Source organism: Hipposideros armiger, unplaced genomic scaffold (genome assembly GCF_001890085.2).
Source record: "Hipposideros armiger isolate ML-2016 unplaced genomic scaffold, ASM189008v1 scaffold_79, whole genome shotgun sequence".
NCBI lineage: Eukaryota > Metazoa > Chordata > Mammalia > Chiroptera > Hipposideridae > Hipposideros > Hipposideros armiger.
The window spans coordinates 3,844,930-3,871,000 of NW_017731429.1; the positions used below are offsets into that span (position 1 = coordinate 3,844,930).

Genomic DNA, 26,071 nt, shown 5'->3' on the forward strand with positions numbered 1-26,071 from the left:
CCAGTTGCTCATTTAAAAGCAGCTCACATTTCCATTGGACATACTGGTCCAGTTGGGATCACCAAAAGGAGTGGTCTTCTTGGGTCCTCCAGATACGTAGGACAGGAATCCTTTCCCCACATGTGCTAACCATCTTCAGTGCTAACCGTCTCATCCCTCTGGGTAATTTGTGCTCGTGCTCAACCTGCTGGAAACACTTTGGCCAACAGTGTATAAGGAGAGATCTCTTATTTAAAACTCCTCAGAGCATGAACAGGAGGGCCAAAGGTATGATTGTCTCAAAATGTGTTTTGCAGGGAGGGAGAGGAGGTTTGGGAAACGGTGACAGTAATCTGGTGACTGTGGATAGCGTGATTAATATTGGCTGAGCTCTGCCAATGACAAGCATTCTGATAAGTCATTTGGATGTTTTTGTTCTATTAATTTTCACAGTAGTCCTGTCATGTCTATCAAAATTGTCTAGGACTGAAAATCAGAACAATTAAATAACTCAGCCAGGTTTTCACAGTGAATAGGTAAGCAGAGTTAGGACTCAAACTTGGTCTGTGTTTTACTAAAATGTGTTACCACCAAGGAGATTAAATATAAAAGTTCCTCAAATATATATAAAATATACTTAATGTCACCAAGATCTGAGGGAGTTTATTTTGTCTATTAAAATAGAAGCTCTGCTGTAAATGAGTTCATATGTTGTGCACTGCCATATTTTCAGACATATCTTCCACTTCTTCCCTTCATGCCTCCATGCTTGAACCAACTTAATAACTAACTGACTTCACCAGCGAACTGCCTGCTCTTGCAACACCCTTGACCAAATGTGTGCTTCCCTCAGCCATCTGTCTTCATTTTCACATGTTAAAATCCTATCCATTTCTCATGATCCAGTTCCAATGATACCTCCTCCTAAAGATTCTCCCTAAATCTCCCTGCTAGATGTCATTTCTTCTTCATTTGAATTCCCAAGACAGTCTACCTTTCCCTCCCATCACACTTCTGCAGTTTTAGTCTTATTTTACTAAACACATGATGTGCACACACACACACACACACACACACACACTTTGCAAAACAAAGTGCTCAAGGGAAGACTATACCTGGATCAGATTTTTATCTTCTACGTCACCTAGATTAGGACATAGAAGCAGTACATGAAAATAGTTATTTTCTGAACTTTACCACATGGCAGTGATTTGTTCGGGCTTTGTATATTGTATCTCATTTAATCTCATAGCAATCCTAGGAGGTAGGTCTTAACCATTTTCTAGATATGGTAGCCAAGATTCAGAAAATTTAAGTAATTTTCTGGAGTCACACAGCTAAGTAAGTAGCAGAATAATATTTAAACCCAGGTCTTACAGACTAAAAGATCATGTTTTTTTTCTCCTCTGTGTGTTTTTTAAGTGTATAAATATATGCTAAACGAATGACTAGATGCATTAGGAAAAAAGACTATAGTTGCTGTAAATTTGTCTTAATTGTCATCATTTCTATGAAAGGATTTTAACTAGCATGTAATTTCTCTGAAGTAGACTAATCCTTAACTTGAATCTTCTTAGCAAGTTAATATATTTGCATAACTGAAGACATGTGAGATTCTGACAAATTTAAATAGCTAACATGATGATGCTAGTTAAGCTATCCTGTTAGTCATAAGCAATTATTCATAATGCTGTATTACCATTCTTATAATACCTTGTTAGTATTACATAGAAATAAAACTTGCTCATTATTAAGGAAAAATTACCCCTAACATGGGAAAATTTGTATTTTTTTATCTCTGAGTTGTTTAAGAGTCTGTAGATCTTTGGGGTTGAATTGAACAAGACCCAATACAAATCCCTAACAGTCCTCTGGAGCAGAAAAATATATAATTGTTTAAAAATAATTTTAAAATACAGGAAAATATAATTAAGAAAATAAAAATTACCTATAATTCCACTATTCAGAGAGAGCACTATTAATATTCAGTGACTTTTGCAAATATACATATAGACATACAGATATGCTTCTTATAAAATTACCGTAATATAACACTACATATGCAGATTTATGTCTTTTTATCTCTCAGCTTATACAATGACTAATTCTTAATGTCATTTAAAAGTCATTTAGAAAACATGCAATATTGAGAGAAAATAAAAATGTTATGTAGACATATTTCCCAGAAATGATATTCAGCAAATTCCCTGGCATATGCTTCCAGTTTTTTTTCTTATTATCGCTTACATAAAATGGGATCATACTTTATTATTTTTTGTTGTTGTTATTTACCGAACTGGATTAAACTAGTATATATATATATATATACTATTTTAACTCACTTTCTTCATTTAATAACATGTTGTGACTACCTTTCCATGTCACCAAATCTGCTTCCACAGCTCTGTTTTTGATACATACATGACTGTTTAATACTGATGAACATGTATGTTTTCTCAGTGTTTTGCTTTTACAAACTATGTGACAGTGTCATTTTATGCACACCTTCTGTACTCAGTTTTGTAGGACAGATTCCTAAAAGTAGGATTGCTGGGTCATAGGTTCAGCAGTGTTTGTTACCACCACTGATGTATGAAGGAGGTCTTTACAACTATTAGAGAAAAGGTAGATAGTGACGTGTACTGATGAGGAAGAATGTCTAATATACAATGTAAAATTAAAATATAACAGCGATAGCATAACAATATATAATATGATCTAGATCAAATTTTTTGTTTATAAATTATATATTTTCATGCTTATGTATAGATTTGGGTGTAGATATGAATTCAGGCATAGAGATAGTGACATAGTGTTGAGAACTGGGAATACAAAAATAAATTAAACTCATTTGCTGACTTAAAAGAATACAGCAAACCAAAAGAAGAGTTAGAGAAGTAAATTGTACTAGACTGTGAAAGTACATGCTGGAAGGCAGAGTTCTGGAAATGAAGGGGAGCTTGCCAGGCCCAGGGCCCAGCTGGTTGTCAGACAAAATAATGATGCCCAGTTAAATTTGAACTTGAACACTGAATTTAAACAATGACAATGAATAGCATTTTTAGTATAAATATGTCCCATGTCAAATTAGCATATTTATATTAAAAATTATTCATTGTTTACCCAAGATTCAAATTTAACTGAGTATCCTGTATATTTATTTGCTAAATCTGGTGACCCCAGGCATGGCCAGAAATGTGATTTTGTCATCGTAAGAAGTAATTACCTCTTTAGAATGAATTCACATCCACAAAAGCGAGTAGCATGGATGTATTGATATAATACAGCTGACTGGCTGCCAGATTTCCTGTTTAAATACCTGTGGTAGTCATGACAGTTACTGTGCACCTGTCACGCACTGTGATAAGTGCTATTCAAGCAAAATTTCATCGAATACTTATAAGATCCTAAGAGGCAGGCACTATTCCTGCTCATAGGGGAAGAAACCGAGATACAGAAGTAAACAAATTGCCCAAGATCACATGGATTATAAGTGATGGGGACAGAACTTGAATTTAGATGATCAGACTCACAGCTTGCTTCTTTTGTTCTAGTCTCTACTGCTTTTAAAATAGGAGCTGTCATTGCCAAGATGACCAAGAAATATAGTTAGACCCTTGGAGGGAAAGTATATGCTGGTAAAAGAGTTTTAAAAAATAAAACATAGTGGTTTCACACCCAGGCTTTGCAGCCAGACACCCTGGGTCCAAAGCCCAGCCCTTCCACTAACAAAGCAGTTATGTGAGTAGCAGCAAGATAGCACTAAGCCTTGCAGATTAATAATATTATTTATATATGTTTTAGGATTAATGGGAGGATTATTACATGATATACAACATACAAAGCTTATGTAACACAAGGCTTGCCTCATAGTAACTTCCCAATATAAATGTGAGTAGTTAACATTATTATTTAAAATACATCAAAATACAAAATCCAGTGGCAACCATGAAGCATATACTGTATAGGAGTTTAGAAAAGAGAAAGATCTGTAACCAGGTGTACTTTAGAAGGCTTGATGGAAAAAGTAGCACTGAGACCCTACTAGACACCAAGAAACTCCTGAAATATAGAATTAGAAGAAAGGACCAACGTATGTAAATTTTTTAAAGGTGTGAACCACCGCCTTCAGAGAATTTATGACCTTAGTGTGTACCGCAGTCTGAAATCCTAGTAAACGTACTTCTTAACCAGGAGTCTTCTCCAAGGAGAGTAAGACAGATTGTTACAGCAATCTCTTTTCCTTATGGATGGCTTATCCTTCCTTTCTGGCTACCAGACAGTATTCATAATCTTCTTGCAATAACTGACCTGGAAGAGTAAATGGTAACAGCTGCATGAAATAGAGGATAATGTACCATTTGGATAAAGCCACTTCATCCTTCCTGTTGAATCGTAGAGAATTATACATGAACATTATTTTTCCTTCTGGGGAACTGCTGTTATGTTCAAGATGAGCTTTCTTTCAGTTAAAGGCATAAGGGATTTTCTCCCTTATAGACTCCATATTAATAATGTAAAATTGGCATACAGGAGCATATAGTTGAATTAACATTTTGCATAACATTTTGCACATTTTAGGAAATATGATTTGGCTAAACATATTCAGAAATTCTCATGTAAGTGTGAATCCTGAAACTTAAGATTTTTATCAGATTTGGAAATCTTTAGTTTAGCTGTTACAGATATAAATAATCTTGGAACCTCTGAGAATAGAATATGATTATTGTAGAGATAGAGTTTTTATTCAGTAATAGTATGTTTTAATACCATGATAAATAGAACCCCTGGGGCGATATTAAGCTTTGAACCTTCTGTTCGGAGGCCTTTGTGATAGTCCACATATTTTTCTATCATTCAAACTCTTCTCTTTTGCTGTTTTCTTATTTTTCTCCAAAAGGAATGGCCTTGCTTTCTTTATCTATCTTTGAGTAATGCTAGCTGAGAATATAGAGACATAGGTAGTTACCCCACAGACCAAACCTAAGCATACCAGTGGAAAGCCCAGCTCACCTCAGAGAGTTGTGCTCTGCCTACAGCTCTGCTGAAAGGGCAAACCCAACAGGATCATGCGGTTCATCCCCAACCCGGCCTGAATGGACAAGGTATGTACTTGATGCAAAGGTTGCCAATCCAGAGCCTCACCAGTGAACAATAATGTGATTTACTCAAAAAGGGGAACTAGATCTATCAAATATCTCTTAGGAAGTTTTAATTGAAAAGCAGGCCAAATGAGACCACTATCAGTGAAAGGTGAAGCTAATTATTCATGATGTGAAGGAGGCCAGAGGGTTCATTGTGAGTCATGTGCAAGTTACTGTTATTAGAAAGCAGAAACTAAGAGCAAGCAGAAACTATAAGGTAGAGTGCATATACCCCAGTTATACAATGTTAAAGAAAGGGGTGAGGAGAAGTAGCACAAAGAGAAAAGGTGTTATCTTGACGGGAAAGCTCTGAAGATGCAGCTCATTAGATCTCACTCTTCCTGATTAGCTTTTTCTGAGTTCCCAGGCACATACGTTTTTATTACCTGAAGTAGCTCAAATATGTCTCTGTTCCTTACAATCAGTTGTTTGCTCAATGAATAAAGGGAACATACTATCTTATTCACTACGACATACCGGGCGCCTCTCTCTGGGCCTGGCACAGAGTAGGCCTCTGGCAAATATTGATGAAATGAATGAATGTACAAATGAACAGCCCAAATGGTTGAACTCCTTGAATTGCATCCAGTGGGACGAGCACTGAGCTCCATGGCTCTCCATCACCTGTGGATATTAGAGTTACACTTGAGACCTGCCTACTTTGTCATATCTGTCTCTTAAGCCTTTAACAAACTTCCTCAATGGGCATGTTTTCAGATTTTCTCTTTAACTTTGTACATGCTATTTATTACCACTTCCTAGAAAGCCCTCTTTTACTCCACCCCAGCTCTGCACTGGAGTCCTTCCCTCCACCATGTTTTATTTCATGTCTCCTTAGCTTAATCCCTTTCCCAAATAGTAAGAAAATTGGGTGCTTTCACCTCCCTGTGTTCCAACTGCCTCATATACAATTTTGTACTCCTATTTAGTCAACATTATAAAATAAAGTATTTTTCTATATCATTAAAATTTTTCATGAGTATTAACTTTAATGACTAAACAATAAACCATCATATGGATACATCTTGTGTTCTATACCTTTGTCTCTCTGTTGGACATTTTCATTGTTTCCTTTTGATTTGTTCTGCTTTGCTCTTATAACAAACCTCAGTGACTTTCTCTCTGTAAATCTTTGTCCACATTTTTTATTTTTTGCTTAGGACTGCACAGTAGAGCTAGTATTACTAAACCAAAGAGCAGGATTACTTCTAAAACTCCTGAACCATGTTGCCAAATTGCTTTTTTGAAATGTTGTAAAGATTTTATATGCCATAGGCCAGCAATATGAGTGTCTGTCTTACCATACCACAACTAAATTGTGATTTACCAGTTTTAATTTTTTTATTATTTTTAAGTAGGCAAAGAGAATATATCGTTTAATTTGCATTACTTTTATGCCTAGTGTGGTTGTACATTTATATTTGTGTGTCTATTTATCATTTGTATTTCCTCTTTTTTTTTGTATTTCCTCTTTTGTGATCAGATGCTAACAGCCTTTGTCTATTTTCTATTGAAAGTTTATGATCATTCCTATTGAGTTGTAGGAGAATCTTTAAAATATTGATAAATATATTTGAGCAGATGTTTCCCCAGCTTATTGCTTATTTATGAAGTTTTTGCTTCAGTGGTTTTAAATTTTTATGTAGTCAAACCTCTCATCTTTTATGTGATTATTTTTTATTGCTTAAATATTTATTTTCCATCAAGATACTAGATAACTATTAACCTGTTTCTTTTGTAGATTTATATTATGTCTTATAAATTCAGTTAAAAAGAAAAAAACCTTTAAAACTAGGTTTACAAATATTGAAGAGTTTAAACACTATGATAAGACACATTGAACCTTCTTTAAATAATTTGAATCCATTTCTGAAAGCCTTGGTATGGCCATAATGCTGACCCTGTGTGCCTTACATAATATTTGTTGCCACATCTCTCAGAATACCACAGAAATATTCATGTAGCTGGACACACACCCAATACCAAGGTATAGCCATCCCTATCTTTGGAAATATACCTGTTATAATCACTGTTGTTAAAGTCATTGACTTTCAACTTCTTATTCCAATAAAATTTTCCATGAGCCATTTATAACTCACTGTCATGAGAAGGCCCAATTTTGTTGAAATTCAAACATTTTTTGAGGAAATAAAGCACCTTAATAATTTAAAACTTTCAAAATGACTTTATGTGATGCAGCGCTTACTCTGCCATTTCTCTCCTCAATAAGCAAACACAGCAAAATATAATTGAGAATGATGTTTATAGAGAGAAAATGGTAAATTGGTCCTAATTTCTATTTTTAAAAGCAAACATTTATAGATTCTGGTACATAGACTATCATTAATAACAAATTACCTGTGGCCCAAATTACTTTTGACACCTCACCTGGAAGCCATACAGGAAAGCAAGTCATTGATGGTAGAGGCACAAATTAAAGATTAGAGTTGGGGATGATACCTTGTTCGAGGCAATGAAAACAGTTGAGAAGTTCAGAGAAAGTGAGCATCAACCTCCAGGTCTGTGATAAGAGGATGAATTATCTTTTCAATGTCAGTAGCAAAAGCAAGTCCTTAAAAACGCTGCGTCTTTTGTGATACTAAAAACTACGATTGTTACTTCTTTGTTTCACCCTCTTGTAGAGAAACTACATTATATTAAAGAGCTTATATGTAAATTGCCTGATTGGGAACAACATTCTCAGAGGCTATGCGTCTCTGTGATACAGAGTGCCTGAGAGTAAAAATAATGCTATTTGGTGAGCTCACAATTAGTGTCATGCTCTGAGCTAGGTACTTTACAAGCGCTCTTCCTATTTTTCACAGCCACCTTCAGGCCAATATTATTATCCCCACTTTACAGATATGGATGCTGAGGCTCAGAGAAGTTAAGAAACAGCAGAAGGTCACACAGGGTAAAATTGGGAAGAGCCAGAATTCACACCAGCTCTGTTTCTTTGCACTCACTTCTCTATTTTATAATTTACTTCTATGTGTAATTTTACAGTTTGCAACTTTGCTGGGATACAGAGCAGACTTTTTTAATACAACTAAAATAAAGAAGCTAACTTTTGTAAAAGTTAAGTGAGTTTGATGCAAATAGACCTCTATTTCAAGGACCTTGGGAAGTCCTTGGGAGCCCAGTCTGATGGTGCTTAGAAATAGGGGATGAATGGGATCTTACAAATCATCTCCATTCCCCAGATCTCTCTAGGGTATACTTGTAAATTTGTAACAGCACCTTCACCAAATAATTAACACTCCTCTGCTTAAATTTCAGTGTAAGAATAGTCAGCCTCTTCCTTAATCCTTATCATTATAATGTCAAATTCACATCAACATCCTTCACAGTCTGGTCCTGTGTTCTTTTCTACTCTGATTACTTCCCGAAATCCTGCCCTTAATATCTATTAGCTCAGGCCTGGAATTCAATCCTCTTATGCTTACTTTTCCAAATCCTTGGCCCCAAAAACAGTGTATTGCTTGTAAAGAGCAGCATGAGGCACCCTTATAAAGTAAAAAAAAAAAACAAAAACAAAAAACACTTTTCCCCTGAATTATGTCAGGTAATATACTGGGTGCTCAGGGATCCAAGCCCTGGGCATCCCAGCCGCCATCCTTAATGTAGGTTGGTTCTGTGCCCTGCTTATGTAGGAGCATGGGGCTAGGTGCTCCCTTCCCATTTGGGGCAGCCAAGGAAGACCACAGAAAGATGAGCGGTAGAGAATCTTGAATGGTTTACAGATTTATCCATATCAGTCAATATGACAGAGAGATTTTTGGTCACAGGTCTACAAATATATAACCCAAATCCTTCCTATTGCAATTTCAGGCTCTCCCTTTAGGTCCAGCTCAGGAAGAGAGAATCAAAAGTACTGATCGCTTTTCTGACACAACTCTATTTCTTTTCTATGGCCGTGCTTCATTTATACATTCTGGTATTCAGGGAAGCTATTGGGAAAGAAAGATAAATGAGATTCAGTCCTGTTCCCCTATGAGCTGATTGTCTAGAAGAGAAAGAGACCTGGGCACCAAATAGAGCAGGACATTGAGGGTTCTGAGAGCAGTCCCTTTAATAGAGGTACTCAATAAAGTGCGAGTCACTTTCCAAAAAACTCAATAAAGGGCTGGCCGAGTGGCTCAGTTGGTTAAGAGCTCACTCAAGAGTGCGAGCTCTGAGCAACAGGTTGCCAGCTCGATTCCCGGCCTGAGCTGAGCTGCTGCTGAGCTGCCAACAGGTGGCAGGATGGCTCAGCTAAAAAAAAACTCAATAAAGTGTGAGTCACTATTACTATTACCTCTAAGAGAAAGGAGTCACATTCCTTTGACCTTGTATCTTCAGGTCCTACAGAGATGAATATTTACAATCACCATTATTATCATCATCATTGTTGTGTTAAACATGTTGCTCTGGTATAGGTCTGGAACTAAGGTGAGGCAACTGAGGTACATACATCAGGTGTAAATCTAAGGCGTCACCAAAAAATTCAGTAATTAAGATAATACTTCACTGCAATATTGTAGATAATAGAATTATCTAAATGAACACAATTTCAGAATTCTAAAGACAGGATCTCAGGTACTATGGGATTACACAAAGGTCCAAGGTTTCATCTTTTGTCTTTGAGTGGCATTGTCTAGTGGAGGTCATCTGAAAGAGACAGTAAAATCAAAGTGCCTGTTTTATTTTCACTCTATTGATTGCAAGCAACAGATCTGACCTAAGCTCCTGTAAAGGAATAGGGTGGGAGATTCTGGGTTTATTTTCATTATATAGCTAATGTCATGTGGGAACCAGCAGAAAAATTTAGTAGCATGAGCCATAATAATGCCCTTAAAGAGTAAAGACAGGCTGTTATTCTAGACTCAAGGAACTTCTAGGCACTTGAACAACAGAAGTTGATAGAGCTTTACGCTGGTGCTGTATAATTAGTGGACATAGCTGCAGCTACCCTCTATGTGTCTGTGTCTTTCCTTTATGCTACCAACTGATAATCCATTTTTCTGCCCCTTTATTCATATTCAATAGAAGAATCTAATTGGCCTGGGCTTTTTTTTGAGCCCTATTATCCATACAGGTCATGTTTGCAGGGTAAGTGGCCCTCCCTGGTCTAAGAAGCTTTGGCTGACAGGGGGACTGTGTTGGGTTGGAGTCAAGTGGAGCAAATGAAAATGGACAGTTGCAGGCAAGGTAGTTTTTCTTAGAATAGGTTAGATGAAGCACCTTCCTCTAATACACCAGCATTATGGATTAGCAATTGAAAATGCCGAAGAAGCAGAATAGCAGGTGCAAGTGTTAATGGAGTTCAAAAAAGAGAGAGATCACCAAGGGCCAGGGTGTGCTAATTATATGCTATAAGAGCCTATAATTATAAACCCATAGATATGCAAATATATGCTGAAGGCTCTGCACTGAAGACTACAAAGCCATTTATCTATGGCCCCTGATAAGTGGACAACAAGATAAATGATTTGTTTATAAGTTCACTTAGAGATTAGGCTAACTACTTTTCCTCTCTTCTGGGGGCATCCACAGAACAAGAGAGCCAGTAGGCAACTGAGATTGGATTTCCATATTCATTACCTTCTGACCTAGGTGACTCAGAGCTTTATAATGGGATAAACAGGCCCTTTCAGTGGTGACTAGCTGATTCACACTGCCAAAAGCGATTTCCCCGTGGCACTTCTTTACTGAATAAATGGGAAGCGATGATGGCATCTGTTCCTGTCACCCAGATCCCCAGTGACAGCTCATAAATTGGCATTTTTTTTTCCCCTATCAGAGAGGTCACAGAGAATAAAACTGCAAGGAAATACTAAGAATGCTGACTGCTGGCTTTAGGCCTTCTGGAACTCAGGGCTGATAAATCTTTTTTTTTTCCTTTTTAAAGTTTTCCACTAACTTTTATTATTATTATTATTATTATTATTATTATTATTATTATTATTTTCAGTTGTACAAAGCAATGTAATAGTTAGACATTTACAACCCTCACAAAGTGATAACCCCACCACCAATCTACTACCCCTCTGACATCATATATAGCTGTTACAATTCCATTGACTCTATTCCCTATGCTGTACTCTACATCCCGTGACTATTATATAGGGTGTCAGATTGGCAATGGACTTCTCAGGGGGATCACTTCATAAGACTGTGTAGATGTCTGATCACTGTGCTGTACACCTGAAGCTACAATAGAATAATATTGAATGCCAACTATAATTAAATGTCAACTGATAAATCTTTGAGGAGCACCATGCCCATGGGGTGACTTTTACAGGAACTGGGGGCAGCACACAGAAATCTTCAAATATCAACTCCACTTTATCCAGTTGAAAGGAGGTCTTCGCTGACATTTTTAATTTAGTTTGGTTGCAAAAGGATAATTGTCAGTATTATAAAAGGCTTAGTCAAGTTTGCCAAGTGTTTTTTCGTTTTTGTTTTATGTTTTTTCATCTACCCATCTTCTGAGATATCAAGTGCTCTCACAAGAAAAGAAACTGGATTTGATACATCTACTCTTTCGGCAGTGACTGTACAAAACAGCATGTAGATAGGGAAGGAATGAAAGACTGAATGATAGGTAAAAGTGAGCCTGCAATATCAGTAGCTATATCTCTGCATTGATAAGACTTTGAATCATGAGTAGTTAAGCTTAGGCAAGGAACCAATCCACTAAGGAATAATTCTGGAAGTGATTGTAGGCAAAGAAATAAGAGCCTTTTTTCTAAAATCAAATGTATTCAAGCCTGCTCCCAACACCAAATCTACTAAATACATGAGTCAGAAATAATATTACACCCATAAAATGGTTCCAAAAGAACATAGGTAAAAGTCTCAAGAATTCAGCAGTGTGCAATGTACAGGGCCTCATTTTTATTGTGTTGAATTTATGGTAGTGTTCAGAGAGTAAAAAATGTTCTCTTAATTTAGTTTTGTACAATACAAGTAGGATTTTTTTTTCTTAAGATATGTATTAGCCAGCTTTGATTGTGATAATTTGTCTCAAAATATAGTGCTGCTGAGGTAAAAAGACTGGGGGAAAAATTGGTAACATTATTTTCTTGGTCTGTCGAGTCAACATCAGACTAAGAAAATTGAATCAGCCCTCCTAGGCAGAAAGTGCAGTGTTACTGAGATGACATCATCATGAAAATGTTTTATAACCTAAAAGAAGTTATTAGTTCCTTTATTCTTAGGCCCTGTGCTGGCAGTTTAGATCAGCTACCATTTTATATATGCAATATTTTTAAATAAAGATGCAGTGAGTTCTCTAAACAATTACAGTCTTTAAATTATATGGTCATAAAAAGCATTCATTATATTTTTCTGTGTATATAGAAGGCATTATATGAACCTCCAACATAATTAAGTGAATTTGTCGCCTTATGGCAGGCCTTGTCTATAGATATTTCTTTGTATTCGATTATCGGTCTTATATTTTGTGGGATTATATCTGTTAACATTAGGTCCTGTTTAGGAACAAAAAATAACATTAGCTTAAACAAGATAGTTTATTGTTATCCCACATAGAAGAAATCCAAAGGTAGGTGGCATGAAGTGGCATAGTGTCACTCTGTATCTTCAGTGACACAGGCCCTGACATTATGCCTTACTATCCATATTGTTTGCCTTCATCTTCAAGGTTACTTCATGGTCCAAGGTGACCACTGAAGCCCCAGCCATCATACATGGATTCCAGGTCAGCAGGGAGGAAGTAGGAGAGAGAGCAAACTTGCAGAAGTCCCAAAAAAGCAGCTTCCTTTTAGGCAGTAGGAGCAGGATTCCCACAGAAGCCTTTGCTCAAATCCCATTGTGCTGAACATCTTCACGGGGCCACATCTGCCTACAGGGAGGCTGAGAAAGTCTTTATTCCGGGAAAGGTGACCAGTGGAAAATCGGGTTTCTGTTAATAAGAGAAAAGGAATGATGGATGATGGGAGGTCATCCAGCTATCTCTACCACGCAGCTGTATCTCAGAGTGGCCTCTAGTGACAGCCTACCCAGAGTAATTTCCACAGAGCCCCCTCATTTCTTATTTAACTGATATTTGTGCAATTCATTAATACAAAGCCCTTTCCAAGCTTAATTTTTGTGCAGACAACCACATTTTAGGGGCAGGAAAGGCTGAGATCTCCCAAGATGACTTTCTTTATCTGACCAGTATTGTGAGTCTTTCTGTCTCCAAGACGATGGGAAATATGCACATATCTTCATAAAGTTGAATATGTCAACAAAGCAGAGATAGACTCTCTCCCTTCACCCCCTCATGCCACCCCCCACCCCCTAAGAATCAAGAACAATATCCTATCTGGCTATTTTAAAATATGTAGCTAACTAAAAGTATCTTTCCTTTTACATCAAGTAACTCAACTTATAAAACCTGACTCAAAAAACACTTTTTAAGGATGATTTTGCAGCTGCCTTTGTTAAAGCCTAGTGTTTACCATTATAAATTGTGTGTGTGTGTATAATGATAAACAGAAATTTACAAACCTGCTAGGTTTTTCTGAAAATGGAGTATTTGTCTTAACTAAGAATACAGAGAGTGCCCCAAAAAATGTATACACATTTTAAGAAAGGAAAAAACTCTACATAAAATTGTAATACTCAATATATACCGATAACAAAAAATGAATACAAATCGCATGTACACATTTTTTGGCACCCCGGTATATGCCAGCTTCCCTCAAGTAAGTACCGTTTTGGCTATCTCATTTAAGAAACCCAAAGTTCTTATAAACGTTTCTGTATTAGCCACTGGGATAGAACAAGCCAACTCTGTTGTAAGGTACCTCATCTTACCTCTGAGGTAATTATTCTGGAGGACAAAATAGGTGTCTGTATTCCTCCTGCCCAATCCTCAGCCCCTGTACAGGGCATCTCTCTCTGTGTGGTGGAAAGCTCTGTGTGAGGGAAGAATCCAGTCCTCTAGACAGTGCGTAGAAGCTATGACCGGCCCACAGTAATATTATAAATTAGGTAAAGTTTGTTTTCAATACTTTGCTTATTCTCCTTTCCTCCCTGTTCTCCTTCCTCAGTCAATTCAGGAAGCATTGACGGAGAATCCCTTATACACTAGGGGCCATGTTGGGAGCTGGACCTACAGAAAGATACAGACTGTGCCCTCACTGAGTTTGCCACCTACACTTCCTATACCTCTGCTCAGGCATCTGGCTGCCATTGGCAGCCTCTGGAGCCTTGTGGCCCCAAGGGGTGCAACCAGCCCTGTGTCCTGACCTGCTCCTTGCTTTCCTAGTCAAGCTTACCCTTTCTGGGTCCATGACCTAGTCTGCCAGATAGTTCTTCCATTTAAATTTATATCTCATTTTTTTATTAGTTTCAAGTGTATGAAACAGATAAAGATTAGATGTTTACATACCTCGCAAAGTGATAACCCCAACAAGTCTAGTATCCCTCTGACATCATGCATAGCTATTACAATACCATTGACTATACTCCCTATGCTGTGCTTTACATCCATACTATATATACAGAGGGTACCAAAAACATGTATACACATTTTAAGAAACGAAAAAACTGTATTAAATTTGTAATACAATGAATGACACTAGCATTCATTTGATTAGAGCCATCTTTTAAGTGAACATCATACTACCATAATTCTATTGTTACTGTAATTCAATTCAACTTCTTTGATGATTAATGATGTTGAGCATCTTTTCATACAGATGTCTATTGGCCATCTGTATGTCCTCTTTGGAGAAATGTCTGTTCAGGTCCTCTGCCCATTTTTTAATTGGATTGCTTGCTTTTTTGGTGATCAGTTATATGAGTTTTTTATACATTTTGGATATTAACCCCTTATCAGATGTGTCACTGGCAAATATCTTGTCCCATTCAGTAGGATGTCTTTTTGTTTTGTTGATGGTTTCCTTTTCTATGAAAAATCTTTTTAGTTTGATGTAGTCCCATTTCATGATTCTTTCTTTTGTTTTCCTTACCCAAGGAGATACATCAGTAAAAATATTACTAAGGGTAATATTTGAGAGTTTACTTTCTATATTTTCTTCTAGGAGTTTTATGGCTTCAGGTCTTCCATGTAAGCCTTTAATCTATTTTGAGTTTATTCTTGTATATGGCATAAGAAAGTGGCCCAGTTTCATTTTTTTGCATGTATCTGTCCAGTTTTCCCAGCACCATTTATTGAATAGACTGTTTTTACCCCAATGCAAATTATTGCTTCCTTAGTCATAGATTAAATGATGATATTGGAATGGATTTATTTCTGTGCTCTCTATTCTATCCGTTGATCTATATGTCTGTTTTTATGCCAATACCATGCTGTTTTGATTTCTATGGCCTTGTGGTTAGTTTGATATAAGATAGTGTGATACCTCCAGTATTGTTCTTCTTTCTCAGGATTACCATGGCTATTTGTGGTCTTTTATGGTTCCATATAAACTCTAAGATCATCTGTTCTAGTTCTGTGAAAACTGCCATTGTTATTTTGATAGAGATTGCATTGAATCTATAGATTGCTTTGGGTAGTTAAATTTATATCTTTCAATTCTTATTTTAAAAAGAACATATTGATAACAATTTTAGACCACTTATTAAAAATGGGGGATAGAGCTGTGGGATATTTTTTTAATAGCCAAGGCTTTGTAGTACACGGATTTTTGACAAAAATTGTATGGGTAAAATTTATCTGATCATACTATATATGATTATAAGTAATAACTAAAAAATGTTGCTATTTTAGATAATGTTTCAGTATTCCTAAATTAATTAATTTAATAGAAATGTTACTAAAATGATTATTGTCTTTGTAGAACACTCTGTGAAATCAATTGATAGGTGAAAACCTATAAATAAATATTTAGAGGAACCTCTTAAATTGTATAAGCTATTATAATCCTAGATAAGGCCAACACCTCCCAAAACATGCAATACAAATGTGGAAAGTTGTATTCATATATTTTTTTCATACATGCATTCAATAAATGTCCTCATAAAATTTATGGTGTAGTGACAGTGGCAATAATAAATTAAACAAAACAAACAAACAATAAGATTATTTCATGCTGAGAAAAAAATTATGAAGCAGAATAGGTGCTTCATTCTGTGAAAAATAACAAGGTGTTCTAGCCAAGGTGGTCAGGGAACGTCTCTCTGAAGTTCACATTTAAGATGAGACTAAAGTTTAAAAAGGAGCCATAAAGTATAATCAATAATGTTGTAGAGATTTTGTAGGGGGTCAGATGGACACTTGTCTTATTATGGAGACCACTTCATAGACGGTGTAGATGCTTGACCACTGCAATGTACGTCTGAAGCTGAATAATATTGAATGTCAACTATAATTTTATATATATATATATATGGTCATGGATATGGAGTACAGCATAGGGAATAGAGTCATTGTCATTGTAACAGCTATATACGATGTCAGAAGGAAGGGTAGTAGATTGGGGGAGGGAAGTTATCACTTTGTGAGGGTGTAAATGTCTATTAGATTGCTTTGTACACCTAAAAAAATAAAATAAAATAAAATAAAATAAAAAGGAACCATGTCAGAGAATCCCAAAGACTGACATTTCAGACTGGATATCCAAAAAGGCATGGCATTTAAGGTTGATTATGACTCTTTTGAGGTATCTGGCATATGAATTTCAGTCATGCCAAATGTGTGCTGAAGTTCTAATTTCTAACCAGAAATCCTGTTTCCTAAGAAGCCCCTTAACTCAAGCCTGATGAAGCCCGTAACACTGTTTTGGAGCTTTACTTGCGCATATGGTGAAATGCTACTTGTTGCACAGTTGTCCAGTGTGCGTGCTAACCATGCATCTCTTTCTCTTCCTCTTGTGTCACCAGGCCTCCGGAACCTGTTTACAGCACTGTGAACAAACTGTGTGATAAGCCTGCTTCTCCCAGGCACTATTCCCCTGTTGAGTGTGACAAAAGCTTCCTCCTCTCAGCTCCCTACCCCCACTACCACCTAGGCCTGCTCCCTGACTCTGAGATGACCAGGTACTGCATGCGCTTCCTCACTTCATCTTCTCAAATTGCATGTGCTTTCACAATGAAGGAATGGGTCAAATCCTCCTCTGCTCACTTCTCTCGCACTCGGCATCTTCCTCCAGGAGGAGAGATGTCCTGCTCCAAGGTGGAGAAATTAAGAATATCACCCCTTTTTTTTTTCCTGGTGTTTCACAAAGCACTCAGACAAAACCACATGATGCTCCACATGTTCTTGGTCCCTCTGCATTTTTAATCTGGTGTTAATTATATTTTTCCAAAAGAATTAATTTTGGAATTTAAGTAGCTCTATTTCCCTTAGAAAAATGAATAAACATTTATTGGATAATGTTTAATAAATACTTACTATGCTCCAGGTATAACGTAGCCTAAGAAATAGATACTATTATCTCCATTTAATGTGTTAACTAAAATATTAAATTAATGCCATAATTTAACTGACTCCTTGAGGTATTAAACAACTTGTCCAAAAACTATATTATTGCAAAGAATATAATCTTATCCTTTGCAGTATGTCATATGTCGCCTTATTTAGTTATTCCCATTTTATATTAAAAAAAAGTTCAAAGAAGTTAAAGTAAAGTATTGTCCTTAGTACTATATTGGCAATTAATGTGGAGTCCAAATTTGACCTTACAATGTTTTGAGTCTTTCCACAACTTTGTAAACAAATTGTTCTAAATCTGAAGGTTGAACATAATTTTGCATTAATATTCTAAAGCATATGTATGGTAATAATAAAACCCCATCTTCACATAGTAAGCAAAATCAGAGAGAGAGGAGGAAATAAGGAAAAAGAGAATCTAGTGTTGATAAGGCAGTTCCAATTCAGTTTAAATTAAGAGATCTCAATTGTGATGTTCCCATATATAATGGAATGTTTAATATAGTTATGTTTTCAGATAGAATATCTTCATATGTCTTCATAATATTGTTAGAGCTGAGAAAATATAGATTTTAGAATGATTCAGAGTGAAAATGGCTATATCAAGAGGGCCTCCTTAGAACATTATATATTTTTTTATGTTTTCAAATAATAAGTTTTGAAGTCAATTGCTGACTTCTCTAGGGAGTTAACAATAAATTTTAAATTATACCTAACGTTTCTAGAAATAAATCAGATGACATATTTTTGGCTATTAATCAGCTAGGGCATTTTCACTAATTTGCAATAATTAAACCCTAACGGTGTTTTAGAATGCTTTATAAATATTAATTAAATCCTCCTATATTTTTAACAAATCATAAAAACTATTTTTTCACGCAGTGAACCATATGGTTTTGAAGAGAGCAAAGTCACCATAGCCATAGGGAAGTGAGAAGGTGCACACCCCTGTAGTACGCACGCATCTGTAGGCAGCTATGTAAAGGCAGCTCACCTTTACTGAGCTCTTCCTCTGTGCCAGGGATTTTGTTGAACACATCTTATGAATTATGTATTTTAACCCTGACAGTCACCTTGTAAGGTAGATGGTGTCACTGTCTTTGATTTATAAATAAAATCGAGGCTTGAGAAGTTACCTGATGTGCCGTGATCATCTGCTGATAAGTGGCAGGGCTGGGATTCACACCCAGTGGATCATGAGCACCCACATCAGCACAGACATGGCAGCAGAGATGTCTGTGCTTGCTGGAAAAGTTCTCCACCCATTTCTCGTTTACTTTTCTTTCTCTACTTTTATCCTGCCTTCTCATCTCCCTTCTTCTGGCTCAGGGTCAATAAATCTTTTTTTGTTTGTTTGTTTGTTTGTTTTTGTTAACCTGTGCTCTTTTATGTTGAACATAAAAGTTACATTTCTTGCATTCCACTGGGGATTTTGATGCATCCCTCCCTAAAAACTCACCAGAAACAATAAGCAGATGATAGAATCTACCTTTTGGGTGAACCCACCAGGTATGATTCTTTTCAAGTTTGCTTTCTGTAACCTGTTTTATGAAAACCAGAGGGTTTATTATTTTTTTCCCAAATTAAAAAATTATAGTATAATGTTGAATATTTCTTTTTCAAATTAAATACCCTCAGCAATCCTGAATATATTAGTTCTCAACCTCCACTCCCATCCACCTTTAGGGAATTTTATTTTCTATTCTAATTCTGTTCCCCTCTCTTTCCCTCCCTTTTTTCTTTTTTCTGTTTTTTCATATTTTGTCTTTCATTGCTAGAAAAAATCATACACACACACACACACACACACATTTTAGTGGTATTTTTACCAATTTGCTGATACTGCAATTCTTAATTTCACCCCACTTTGTTCCTCTTTCACACTTCTCCAATTCAGTAAATGGCACATACATTTAGCCCGTTATCCAAGCCAAGAACTTGAGAATTATACTTATTTTTCTCCTTCACACCCATCATTCAATTTATCTTCAACTCCTATTAATTCTACCTCCAAACTGTACCGCAAATCTATTTATTCTCCTCTACTTCTATTTCCACCACTTTGATCCCAGCCCCCATTATCTCCCATCTACAATAGCTTCCTAATTGGTCTCACCACTTCCCCTATTGTCCTGGTTTATATTTCAGTGCAGCCAAAGTGATCTGTAAAAATACAGATCAGATCTATTCCTTTCCTTTTGCATTGGTATAAAATGCAAAATCATTAACATAGCATCCAAGCTATGCATGATCTCACCGCTGCCTGCCTCTTAAACATCTTCCCTTTGCTGACCACACTATTTACATTCACAACGTGCACTAAATCTCTCCCTGCCTCAAGCGCTTCACACATGCTCTTTCCTCAAACTGAAAAGCTCTTACACTTTGCCTGGTTAACTTCTGGTCATCTTAGATCTAAGCTTAAATTGAACTTCCTTGGAGAAGCTCCCTGGAAGAGAAGCTTTGGTCCCCTATTGTATTATTTCTTTTTTCGTAAGACTCAAGCAATTTATTATTATACATTTATGTGATTTTTAATCTAAATGTCTCACACTCTGTGCTGTAAGCTCAATGAGTGGAAGTGTGTCTATGTTGTGCACTGCTATACCCTTAACATTTAGTATAGTGCCTGGCACAGCAGGAACTCAGAATTATCGAGTAACTAAATAAACATGGAAATAAAATCATCAGCAGACAAGCAGACAGATACCTGTTCCAGGAACAGGTCATGGTTCAAGCTGTGCTTTACTCAGTTCTTAGTAGGTACATAAAACAACTCCATGAGTGAACAAATCCATGCATGGAAACAAGGAACAAGGGCTAGAGCTTACTTTGTGAATTGCACTTGCACCTTAAGTTATCTTGATCGTCAATGTCCACATTATAGATTCACTAGGTAACAGTCAGTTCTTCATTAAGACTGAGCAGTTCCTTTCAGAGGTTATTTACTTCCTCTCCAATGGGAAATATCTGAGCAGATGTTTCTTGAAATTTTGTCCATAATTTAAGAAATAAGTTCCAGGATTCTAGTTCATGACACCATCACTTGCTTTTTCCACTGTGGCGTTAAACAACTTAGAGAATCTCAGTGGTAGATGAGAGTTTAGAATTAGATAGACAAGCCCTTGTCCAACTCTAGTAATGATAAGGAACCCAATCCACTGTCTTCATGGGTCCACGTCTTACTTCTACTCTTGGTAAAATAAAAGTGTTTTGGGATATATTCTGCCCTGAAAAGGATATCATAAAAATATAGCTATCAATTCATTCAACCAAAACTTATCAAGTACTGACAAAGGGCAAGATACTACATTAGGACAACTTTTTACAAAGGTGTAAACTGAAAAAGCCAACAACAACAACAACAACAACAAAAATGTTACAGAAATGCCTAACCTTTACATTGCAATATGTGGTAGTATATATTTTTCAGGGCATTTGAGACTATTCCAGTTTATTTCAGAAGCACACACATATTGATACAGCAATTACTGTCTCAGATTAGGGTACAAACTACTACCTCTATGCAAATTACATGTGAAATCACTCATGCACCAGCTTAATCCCAAATCAGCATTGAGGAGAATGGAGCCCAGGAGCTAGGAGGGTCAATCATCTGTATTTCAGTGGGAATATCCAAATTCTCAACTCTTTGAATTGATAGCAAACATCCAAGGATGAATTAATTGTGTGCACAATTTACTTCTTTGACATTATCTAACAGAAAACAGAAATTTTTCTTAAGGAAGCACTTCGAATTACTTGGGGAAGTGCCAGCTCCTGAGGCTACAGATGATATTTAGAAATTGGCTTTTCAGACCTTGCAAAAGCAAGAAATGGGCAGAGCCTGGATTCAAACTAACATTTGGAGCTCTATGAAAAACAACTGGGATTACTGTGGGGCTTCTGTTTTTTTCTTTAAGGCAGTTTTTGATGTTCTCATTGGTTTTCTGCTTTGGGAGAATGGTAAGTCATTTATCTTTTGATATTCCTAGAGCAAGGAGAACAATAGTCTGGTTTGTTCAACACATACGGCATATTTTCATTTATCCTTTTACATAGTTGGTCCTAATTAGTTATTTTGTAGCTGATAATCAAGGATGAGATAAACCAGATGAAGGCTCATTAAAATATGTCAGCAGATTTGGGAATAGGAAATGGATTCTGAAGCACAGGATCATAACACATCTTCACTCATTGAAGAGTATACAATCATGAGACTTCAACTAGGCATCAGGCATTATCCTGGATGCTGGGGAGTCAAAGGTGAATAAGGCATGATTCTTCCCCTTAAACAGTTCAAAGACACGGGAATGAAGTATTCATGACTGTGTGTTGTGATACATATCTGCCAAAGGCTCTCATTTCTCCAGTGTACCTTATCTATAGGTAACTAAAGTTAGACTGGTGTAAGAGGTAGTGATGGCAGCAGGCATGATCTTAGACTGTCCCTTCTGCAGAGGTTAGAACATACATTCAGGAATGTTCCCCACTTACACCTTGTTTCATCAATTCCTAGTAGTTTATAAGAAGCGTTATTTATAGGATTTACCCTTACCTTCTCATAGGTCCATCTGCTTATGTATCTACAGAGCTCAGAAACCAGGTATAATTCACTCCCTTTGTAGAAATCATGAAGTTGGCAACCTCAAGCCATTGGGGACATAGAACGAGATCTTTATCTCACAATAACTCAGCCATATGGTATAGGATGGCCTGTCTTTGGCAAGCTTTCTCTCCTTGCAAGACAATAGAAAAGTTATCTGGGCCTTTAATGATTTAACTGTCTTGAAGTCTGTAAACCCAAAATCAAATATAATTTCTAGACATAATAATGCTGTAATAGAAGTACATGTGAGTCTCTAAAGATAAACAGAGTAGGGATCACACAACGCTGCCTGTTTTCCTTAAAGTTTTCAAAAAGACACTGAGCACATCAGCTGGATGAGGGAAGAAATGTATTCCACATAAAAGGAATAGCACAGTTAAACCTTGTGGTGTATACAGCACATGCACTCTGAGGCTCCCAGTAGTTCTGTGTCGTTACTAAGGTTACTAAAGGTTACTAAGTGGGGGATAAAGTTGGAGACCCAGGCCGCTGTAGATCATAAAGGGCTTTACTTGCTAAGCTAAGGGTTTTGGACTTGATTCTGTGAACAGTGAAGACCTGTTGAAAAGTCTTAAAGCTGAGCAAAGACATAGTTTGATTTGTGTTTTTAGAAAGATCACTGTCAACCGTGTAGCAAGAGTCCGAAGACTAGTTAGCATGTTCACTACAGTGGAAATCATGAAGACTCAAATTGAAGCTGTGAAGATAGAGAGATTAAGGGATCCAGGATTATGTATCAGACAGAAAGGTACCTAGTGATTGATTCAAGGGGAAGAATTTTCTGTCTTGGGGTATTCATTATGTGGTGATTGCATCACCTCTTCTCAGAGTCAGCGAGCATTCTTGTCCTCAATAAGTGTACTTAAACATAGAAGTCTGTAGAAGGAGACTCAATAGAAGGAAATGGAGGCAAAGTATATTAGAAGGTCTGTTGTTTGAAGTGGTGGCAACCTGATGTCATAGAGGAGACAGGGATTGTGTCCAGACTCTCTAGGTTTGAGACCATCCTTCGGCCCTACAGATCACATACATTTAACTGAGCTCTTCATCTCCCTCCGAGCCTCAACTCACTCATCAGGAAATGAGGGTAATAATCCTATCTGTGCTGTTTTCTTCATAGGATTGTTGTCAGGATCAAAGGAAATGGAGTAAATGAACTTTCATCTATCCACTATCCACATTGGTTATTATTGTTCCCATGTGCTTATTGTATTTTAAAGCCTTGAGCGCATGTATATTTATTTTTAATGCTATCGCAAATCAGGTGAAAAATATTTATCAGCACAGGTAAATCCCCAGAGACCATAAGGAAGCTACTGATGCAAATGTCTTCTATCATTTTTAGCAGCAATCCTTCTCATCACCATAGGCAACGTCATATATTTTCCATTTTATTAATACATTTATAAGCTCCCTGTAAAAAGTGGTGTGTTTCTAAAGCCATATGTGACTTCACACTTCTAGAGGTAATTTTCTTTCTTATCTACTCATGTAGCAGTATTTCTATGTAGGCAAAATAATAGCTACTCTGTGCAGCACTGATAAGCAGCTAGCATTGTACATACCGACCTTATTGTTTCTAATAATCCCAACAACTTTACAAAGTGTGGGTTTTTATCTAGCAAGAGAAGGGTCCAGGACTCTAACCAGGACCTTCCCACACCCAGCTGGTGTTCTGACAGAGCCTAATCCCTCCCTCGCACGCACACCGCAGTTCCTCCCTCAGTCTTCCAAGTCTCATATCCACTGTGCTGGGGATCTCTGGACCTGAAAGAGAAGCTGAGCCCTGTTCACACAATTTCACCTGGGAAATACCACTATTAAGAAGAGAAAGAAGGACCGGCCAAGTGGCTCAGTTGGTTAAAAGCTCACTCAAGAGATTGAGCTCTGAGCAACAGTGGTTCGATTCCCAGCCCAAGCTGAGCTGCCACTGAGCTGCCAACAGGTGGCAGGATGGCTCAGCTAAAAAAAAAAGAAGAGAAAGAAGGTGCTTAACAAATAATTGACCTTCTTATGCCCTTAAAAAGCTGGTATAATCTTAACGAATTCTTAATTTCATTGTTAATTAAAACCAGGAGAGGAAACCTCCTGGGCCTGGCTCGAAAGGCACAGCCTCTTCCCAAGTTTATACAGCAGTTTCTTCTTCAAAGGGCCTTCAAACTGCCTGTTTGAAGTAGGTGAGCCCTAAACCCAGTTTGAATTAAGGAAAATGAGGAGAGATTAATTGACTCCCACAGAGTCATAGAGGCTGTTCTTGCCATATTCTGTTTTATAGCCTCTTTTCTCGGCAACATGATGTATGCAAGGGTTCACACTGAAGGAAACACCTCTTGCTTTGAAATTAATGCATTCTCTATGCAAATACTTTTTATAAACATATGCTATTAATGTTGCCCTTCACTTTTTTTTTTAATTAGGGTGATGTTCTCTCATTAACAATTCAAGAATTTTTTTAAAGCACATTTAAAATTACATTATATAGTTAAAGAAGGAAGGAAGACAGGGAACTAAACCCTTTTCAAAAGCTCTCATGTACTCTTCATAACAACCCTGGGAGGTAGGTTGAGTGTGGGAGGCTCAGAAGAGCTGTGAAATGAACTCAGATTGGTCTTATTCCAAAATCTTAGTTCTGTGATATTCAAATAACTCTGTGATAAAACATTCTAAATGTAACTGATTTGCTTATAAAAAAGAGCCAGAGTACTTATTACCTGAGATATTATGAATATTTTCCCTTAATTTTAACATACCTTTTTTGTGTTTTAACAACAGTTTTGGGTTTTGGGGGGGGGGGGTTTCAAAGATTTTATTGGGGAACTGGGGGAGGGTAACAGATAAGTTGCAGTATTTTTGTTCTTCAGTCTAGTTGTGAATGATGTCACGTCACTGGCCCATGTTGGTATTATCATGGCACTCTTCCCGGGTGAGGCAGATCGGTCGCCGGCCACTAGATGGCGGCTCACAGTGGCTCTTGGCAGCTCACACCGGCTGCCAGCCACTCACAGTAGCTTAAGGGAACCCACTGCAGCTCCACTACAGCCTACGCCATTGCTGGCGACTCATAGCAGCCCAACTCCAGGTCGAGCTGTTGTTCACCATCTTAGCTGTAGAGGGCGCAGCGTCACTGGCCCTCATGTGGGATCCAAACTGGGCCCTGCTGCTCAGAACTGGCGTCCCAAGCCAACTCCTAACCAATGCGCCACTTGGCCGGCCCGAGAACAGTTTTTATATTTACTTTAGTAACCATTATATTATTGGGCAGCAAAAACAAACTGAAGAATAAGCATAATTTCAAAAGCAATCCTCTATGGAGGCAAAGTAGCTGTGAGAGAGTGCTATGCAAAGTCACGATAGCAACAAATATAGGAACTCAGAATCAAGACAGTACATTAGACCATAACACCCACCACAGAGATATTAATTAAAAACACTAACATGGATTGAGTGCTTTTATGCACTAGGGACTGTTCCAGACTTTTACATGCATTAACTCATTTTATCCTCACATTGTTAGCTATGATCATTCCAATTTTATAGAAAACATATGGTAAATGTTTTAACTAACAAATAGAAACAATGGGATGAGATAGTTGAAATTGAGCACATCAGGGCTTATACTTGGAATACTGATTTCATTAGAGCAAGATCTTTGTTTGTTTTATTTACTGTTGTATTCCCTATACCCAAAAATGTTTCCTGGCATGTAGTATTAATAGTAATAATTACCATTATGATGGTGAAGATGATAGAGGAGGAGGAGGAGAAGAAAACAATCACTATCATTTATGTAATCTTATTATCTACCACGCTGTCCTTTACACAAATTAGCTCATTAATCCCAACAGTGATCCAGAAAGGTGTTTGTTGTTATTATTATCCCCATTTTGCAAGTGAAGAAACTGAGGTCTGAAGAGGTCAAATGGTCACATTGATAGGATTCGAATCTAA

The 26,071-nt window shown here is 37.1% G+C and overlaps 1 protein-coding gene across 1 annotated transcript in view; it reads left to right on the forward strand.

Annotated features, from left to right (window-relative positions):
• DLG2 (discs large MAGUK scaffold protein 2) overlaps positions 1–26,071 on the forward strand; it is a 2,099,601-nt gene that overhangs the window by 1,587,340 nt on the left and 486,190 nt on the right. Inside the window, 1 exon segment of the mRNA XM_019643522.1 lies at positions 16,965–17,120. Coding sequence (XP_019499067.1) covers positions 16,965–17,120 — 156 coding nt within the window.